We start from the raw sequence: 7,304 nt of genomic DNA on the forward strand, positions 1-7,304 counted from the left end.
GTGAAGATTATATGCCCCAGTAGAGGGGAATGCCAGGGCCAGGAAGCAGGAGTGAGTGGGCTGGGGAGCAGGGCAGGGGGAGGTTATAGGGGAGTTTCGGGATAGCATTTGAAATGTAAATGAAGAAAATATCTAATAAAAAAGAAAATGATGTTTTAGAAATGAAGGTGAGATAAAGGTATTTCTGGACACAAAAAGATATTTTTAAAAAAAAATGTATCACCAACAGTCCTGCTCTGTAAAGAATCCTAATAGTAGTTTGTTGAACTGACAGGGATGTTAATGAGTTAGAAGAAAACATGGGCTTGAGATTCCTTGGTAAGAGTAACCATAAAAACAGATTCATAGTGCTCTAGCATTGTAAAACCATTCATAGGCTTGGTGTGACAGCCAAAGTAGCAAACAATTGAAGCAAAGGGTAAATTAACATGATAAAATTCAAAGACATAACCACGTCATCAGATACTGAGCATGCTTGACAAATGGAGCTCGAGGACAGTGTCTCATTTGCACATGTCCTCCCTCTCTCTACTGCTATATTTGATTTTTAAGTTTTATTTTTTATTGTATGATGTTATCATTCAAAGTAACTTGTCATAATCAAAAGATGTCTCTTTATGCATCATATGAATGTCACATGAAATAAAAATCTGTGATTGACAAACTGAAAATATCAGCAAGGAGTTAAAAGCAAAGTAAGTTATGTACCCATGCAGGAAGCTGAAACATACTGTTTTGGATGCCAGCAAGTGCTTGCTGACAGGAGCCTGATATAGATCTCTCCTGGGATGCTCTGCCAGTGTCTCACAAATACAGAAGTGGATGCTCACAGCCATCCATTGGACTGAGCATAGGACCCCCAATGAAGGAGCTAGAGAAAGGACCCAAAGAGCTGAAGGTATTTGCAGCCCCACAGGAGGAAGAACAATATGAACTAGCCAGTACCCCTAGAGCTCCCAGGGATTAAACCACCAACCAAAGTGCACACATGGTGGGACTCATGGCTCCAGTTGCATATGCAGCAGAGGATGGCCTAGTTGGACATCAATGGGAAGAGAGGCCCTTTGTTCCATGAAGTCTGTATCCCCCAGTTGGGGGAGAGTCAGAGCCAGAAAGCTGGGGTGGGTGGGTTGGTGAGCAAGAGGAAGGGGGAGGGGATAGGGGGAGGATGTTTTTCAGAGGAGAAACTAGGAAAGGGGATAACATTTGAAATGTAAATAAAGAAAATATCCAATTTTAAAAAAAAAGAGGAAAGAAAAGAATCACAGCAAATTTACAAAGTCAAACTACTAAATGCCTTTAATAATACCTCATCTATCAATGAGCACCCTACTCACACATGAGTTAAGAGTGCCAATTTAAAGAATAGAGTGAGTGAATTTGTACAAAAAATTAGATTAAACCATAACCCACACTACAGAAGCTCAATTCTATGTACACACACACCAACTGATATTCAAGGAATTTGAATAAGATATTTCAAACAAATGGAAGCCCAATCAAGTAGGAACATCTATGCTTAGGTTAAAAAAGACTTTTAATCAAAAACAGAAAAGAGACAAGGTCATTCTATAAGAATGGTCATTTCATGAAGAAGAATGAGGAATTCCAAATACATACCTTATACCAACTTAACTAACTACAGAACCTGGGAATTCCTAGGCCCAATGAAAGAGATAAGCTGAAATGCAGCACTCATAAAAGATTTCAACAGCACACTGTCACCAGCATACACATCATCGGTGAAGAAAATCAGAGGTATGCAAAAGAATTCAATTACACCGTATATCAAATATACATGACACCCAAGAAGATGTCAGAATATGCACATTGTTTGTTCTCTACTTGCAAGTATTTTAGCTGTAGGTGGCACCATTGTTCCAGTTTTGCTACAAGTCAGTTGGCATTATGTAGGTGTTTCAGAACTAAGGACCAACGCCCAAAAAAATCACAGATTTATATTTAGTATGTTGTTCACCATGAAGGAGGAAATAAACTACAGAGAATTTTCTGTGCCTAGCATCTTCTCCCTGGAGCCAGGGTATACCTCAATGACTCCTCAGTGTCATTACCCTGAGATTAGACACTATGGGATTCCGACCATCTCTGGATCAACTAGGATAAACTAGCTAGAAGCTCCTGTGTCTTGACACTGTATGTGGAGTATAAGGATCCAAGATATCGAAGTTGCAGGCCCTCAGAGCAGGAGAAGCATTCAGATTTTAAATTATGGTCTTTGATCCATTTAGATTTGTTTTGTGCATGTTAAGATATACAGAACTAAGTATCTTGAAGCATCTTTAAAACTGATGCTGTTCAAATTAGATAGCTACATGTAGAAGGATGAAACTGGATCCCTATCTCTCACTGTATACAACCCTCAACTCCAAGTAGATAAAGGCATAAGACTGTGGCATAAGGCCCAATACTCTGAATCTGAAAAGGGAGAAAATAAAAAAATATGTTTCAATTTAAAGTCACAAGAAAGTACTCTGGTGGCAAAGAGATTAAAACAAACAATTGACAAGTGGGATCCCAGAAAACCAAAAGGCTTATGTACAACATTTAACACTATCATTTGAATGAAGAGGTAGTCTGCAAAATAGGAAAAATCTTCACCAGCTATGCATCTGACAGAGCATTAGTATCTAAAATATACAAAGAACTAAAATCAAATCAAAACAAAACAAACAAAAAAGCAAACATAACAAAAATCAGGTAAACAACACAATTAAACAATAGGGCATGGATTTAAATAGCAAATTCTCAAAAGATGAAATATAGTGGTCAAGAAACATTTGTGTAAATACTCAACATTTTAGCCACTAGAGAAATGGAAATTAAAATGACATTTAGGTTTTATCTTACCCCAGTCAGGATGGCCAAGATCAAAAAACAAACTGCAGCAGTGAGTCCATCTAGTACTAGACTTTCTTTTGTGGGATAACTTTTAATTATTATTTCAATTCATTGCTTGTGATAGGTGGATCTAATTAGAACTTTACCCATTTCCTCTCATTTGAAAGAATCTAAGTTTCCAAAGTAGTATCTGCTTATTCTAGTTTTCACTGGATTTTGATGTAACAACTCTTTTTATTAAGTTGAGTAATATTTTTATGTTTCTTTTTCCTAGTTTGACTACAGATTTTGTACATCTTACCTTTCCTCTTTCCAAGTTCTACTATAAACCACTCACTGATTTCCTTAAATTTAATGAGCTGTTCTTTCATCAATTGTTATTATGTGCATATGTGTATGTGTAGGTATAATCTTAAGGGTAACCTATTTTTTCTGAATAATATTACTTGCATATGTGTTTTCAATCTATTTTTGGGTGATCAATTCTATTCCATTGATCAACATGTCTGTCTCTGTACCAAAACCATGCAGTTTTTATCACTATTGCTCTGTAGTAAAACTAGAGGTCAGGGAAGGTGACTTCCCCAGTCATTCCTTTATTGTTAAGAATTGTTTTCGCTCTTCTGAGTTTTTTGTCTTTCCAAATGAATTTGAGAATTGCTCTTTCCATGTCTTTGAAGAATTGTGTTGAAATTTTGATATGGATTGCATTGAATCTATAGATTGCTTTTAGTAAGATGACCATTTTTACGATGTTAATTCTGCTAACTCATGAGCATGGGAGATCTCTCTATTTTATGAGATCTTCTTTGATTTCTTTCTTGAGAGACTTGAAGTTATTGTTATACAGGTCTTTCACTTGTTTGATTAAAGTTACATCAAGATATTTTATATTATTTATGGCTATTGTGAAGGGAGTTTTTCCCTAATTTCTTTCTTAGCCTGTTTATCATTTGTATAAAGGAAGGCTACTGATTTATTTGGGTTAATTTTATATCCAATCACTTTGCTGAAGTTGCTTAACAGCTGGAGAAGTTCTCTGGTATAATTTTTGGTGTTGCTTATGTATACTATATCATCTACTAATAATGATACATTTATTTCATCTTTGCCAATTTGTATCCCCTTGATCTTTTTTTGTTGTCTTATTGTTCTAACTAGCACTTTGAGTACTATATTGAATAGATATGGGGAGAGTGTGCATCCTTGTCTTGTCCCTGTTTTTACTGGGATTTATGATTGCCAGAAGCTGGAAGCAACCCAGATGTCCCATGACAGAAGAGTGGATACAGAAAATGTGGTTTATTTACACAATGGAATACTACTCAGCTATTAAGAATAAGGACATCCTGACTTTTGCAGGCAAATGGATGGAACTAGAGAATATCATCTTGACTGAGGTAACCCAAAATGATATGCATGGTACGTACTCACTAATAACTGTATGTTAGGAAAAAAAATACAGAATACGTAAGATACAGTTCAAAGAACTCAAAAAGGTCAACAAGCTGAAGTGCCCAATTAAGGACACCTCGGTCCCACTTGGCCTCAGTCCCACTTGGGAGGGAGAAGCAAGTAATCACAAGTGGGGAGGGAGGGAGGGACCTGGGAGGGTAAGTGAAGTGGGTGAAGGAGTTGGGGGAAGAGGGGAACCTGATCTCCTATTGGGTGAGGGGAAAGGGACTGAAGCCCTTGGGGCCAGCAGAAGGAATGGAAACAGGCAACCTCAGGAGATAGGCGGTTTCGGGGACACTCGAGAATGCACCAGAGACCTGGGAAGTGAGAAACTTTCAGGATTCAAAAGGAGGGACCTTAGGGAGAGGGAACTTATAGAGCCCACCTCTAGCAGAAAGATGGAGCATCAAATGAGGGAACGGGGACATCCCACAGTCACAACTCTGACCCACAATTGTTTCTGTCTGAAAGAATTACAGGGATGGAAATGGGGAGGAGCCTAAGGATAATAAGGTCCAGGGACAGGCCCCAAAGTGGAATCCAGCTCAAGGGGAGAAGGTCCCAAGCCCTGAAACTATTACTTCGGCTATGGAGCGCTCACAAAAAGGGACCTAGCATGATTGCACTCCTGAAGACCCAACAAGCAGCTGAAAGAGTCAGATGCAGATATTTGTACACAACCAATGGACAGAAGCAGCTGGCCCTGTTGTTGAATTGGGAAAGGCTGAAAGAAGCTGAAGAGAAGGGTGGCCTTGTACAAGGACCAACAGTCTCAATTAATGTGGACCCCCAAGATCTCTCCAACACTGGACCACCAAACAGGCAGCAAACACCAGCTGATATGAGACCCCCAACACACATACAGTAGAGGACTGCCGGTTCTGTGTTCATTCAGAGATAATGCACCTAACTCTCAAGAAACTGGAGGTCCCAGGAGGTTTAGAGGTCATGTGGGTGGTTGTTGGGGACATCCAGGTGAAGAAGGGGGTAGGGGGAGGAGGTACAGGATGTGGAACAGTCTGAGGGTGGACGGACGGCAGGGGAAATAAAATATGGAGTGTAAAAAAATTATTTTTTTAAAGAAGTGGTTTTGCAGTATATACTACAATTAATTTTAGAGACTGACACCAGGCACAGAGCATACACGGGCTGGACAGAGGCCTCTGGCACATAGGTAGCAGATATACAGCTCAGTATCCATGTGGGTCCCCTCACAACTGAAGCAGAGGCTGTTCCTAAAACTCTTGCCTGTCTGTGGAATCTGTTCCTCACCTGGGGTGCCTTGCCTGCCTCAGTGGTAAAGGATGCACCTAACCTTGCAGAGACGTGATGAGCCAGGGTGAATAGATACACAGGGATATTCCACTCCTCTCAGAGAAGGGGAGGGTGGGAAGAAACCCTGTGGGGATTGGGGGAGCAGGAGGAAACACCGATCAGGATGTAAAATGAACAAATAGATAGATAGATAGATAGATAGATAGATAGATAGATAGATAGATAGATAGAGAGAGAGAGAGAGAGAGAGAGAGAGAGATAGAGATAGAGAGAGAGAGAGAGAGAGAGAGAGATAGATGGAAAACTTAAAAAGAACTCTTAGAAAAAGAGTCTAGAGAGATTTATCAGAACTCATAAATGGAGCCTCCAAACATACTAGGCATATTTCTAATTCTTCTCTCGTGAAGAGTTGAACTGAGATGAGAAACAGAGCTGTGCTTTGCTGTGGATTAAGATTGGAGACTGAATAGTGCACAATGGTATTGAATGAAGGTCAGTAAACCATCATTGTTAAAGCCTCTAGTCATGACTGTTGTGCACCAAGCTTGTTTTTGAGTCTGAGGCCAACCTGGTCTACAAAGTGAGTTCCAGGACAGCCAGTGCTATACAGAGAAACCCTGTCTCAAAAAACCAAAAAAAAAAAAAAAAAAAAAAAAAAAAAAAAAGGCTGTTGAATATGATATGATAAGAAACAGAAAAGAAAAGTACAGGATCACAGGGTTTTTAGGATTTATTAGACATTGCGCCTATTCACAATTCTGCCACAACATTAGGAGTGACATCAGAGTTGCTAACTCCTGACAGGCCTCCCCTTTTCCCCCACCCCGTGCCTCAGGAAGAGGCTGTGATATTTAAGGTTGGGATTGAGCTTCTGTGGGTAGATAATGGACCATATAGCATCCTGTATCCAGCCTGTCATAGACAAGAGGATGGTCAGGGCCAGGTAGATTCATGGATGAGTAGGCCAGCTGAGGACCTTAAGGAAGTGTGGATGGCTCTCTTCCCTTATATGGGATGGTTGGAGAGTCTCTGGGACACTGGTGTGGTTGCTTTAGTTTTGGCTTCACTGCACTTCATGGTTCTGCTGCTGCTTCTCTGTAGTGAGCACGTCTCCTTTCACTGGTTGGACTGGCTTAGTCAGTGCTTGGTACTAATTGCTTTATCTCCTTCTCCTGCTGTGTCTAGTTCTCCAATTCGTGCTTCTTCCTTTCCAGTTGTTTACCCTTCTTTACTAGTTCTTGATCCAGTGGCTGGTCTGAGAGTTTCTTCTCCTGTTCTAGATGTGAGTAATCCGGCTGCTGTTCCCTTGAAGCTTTCTCTTGCTTAAGTGACTGACCCAGGCTTTTTGATCCTTGATAACCTTCATGCTCTATCTGTTGCTGCTGCTGCTGCTTTCCCAGGTGCAGTTCTGGCTCAGGTGGCTTCTGATGCTGCTTCTCTTCCAATTGCAGTTCTGGTTCCTGACACTCCTGGTGCTGCTGTTTTCCCAGGTGCAACTCTGGGTCAGGTGACTCCTGGTGCTGCTGCTTTCTCAGGTACAGTTCTGGCTTATGAAGTTTCTGCTTCTCTTTCTGATCCCCTGACATATCTGGCTCATGTGACTGCTGCTGCTTTCCCAGGTGCAGTTCTGGCTCAGGTGGCTCCTGCTGCTGCTGCTTTCCCAGTTGCAGTTCTGGCTCAGGTGACTCCTGCTGCTGCTGCTTTCCCAGTTGCAG

The 7,304-nt window shown here is 40.8% G+C and overlaps 1 protein-coding gene across 1 annotated transcript in view; it reads right to left on the reverse strand.

Moving 5' to 3' along the window:
- Positions 1 to 6,310: 6,310 nt before the first annotated feature.
- Ivl (involucrin) overlaps positions 6,311 to 7,304 on the reverse strand; it is a 14,474-nt gene continuing 13,480 nt past the window's right edge. Inside the window, exon 3 of the mRNA XM_021158152.1 lies at positions 6,311 to 7,304. Coding sequence (XP_021013811.1) covers positions 6,771 to 7,304 — 534 coding nt within the window. The 3' untranslated portion in view covers positions 6,311 to 6,770.

Source organism: Mus caroli, chromosome 3, assembly GCF_900094665.2.
Source record: "Mus caroli chromosome 3, CAROLI_EIJ_v1.1, whole genome shotgun sequence".
NCBI lineage: Eukaryota > Metazoa > Chordata > Mammalia > Rodentia > Muridae > Mus > Mus caroli.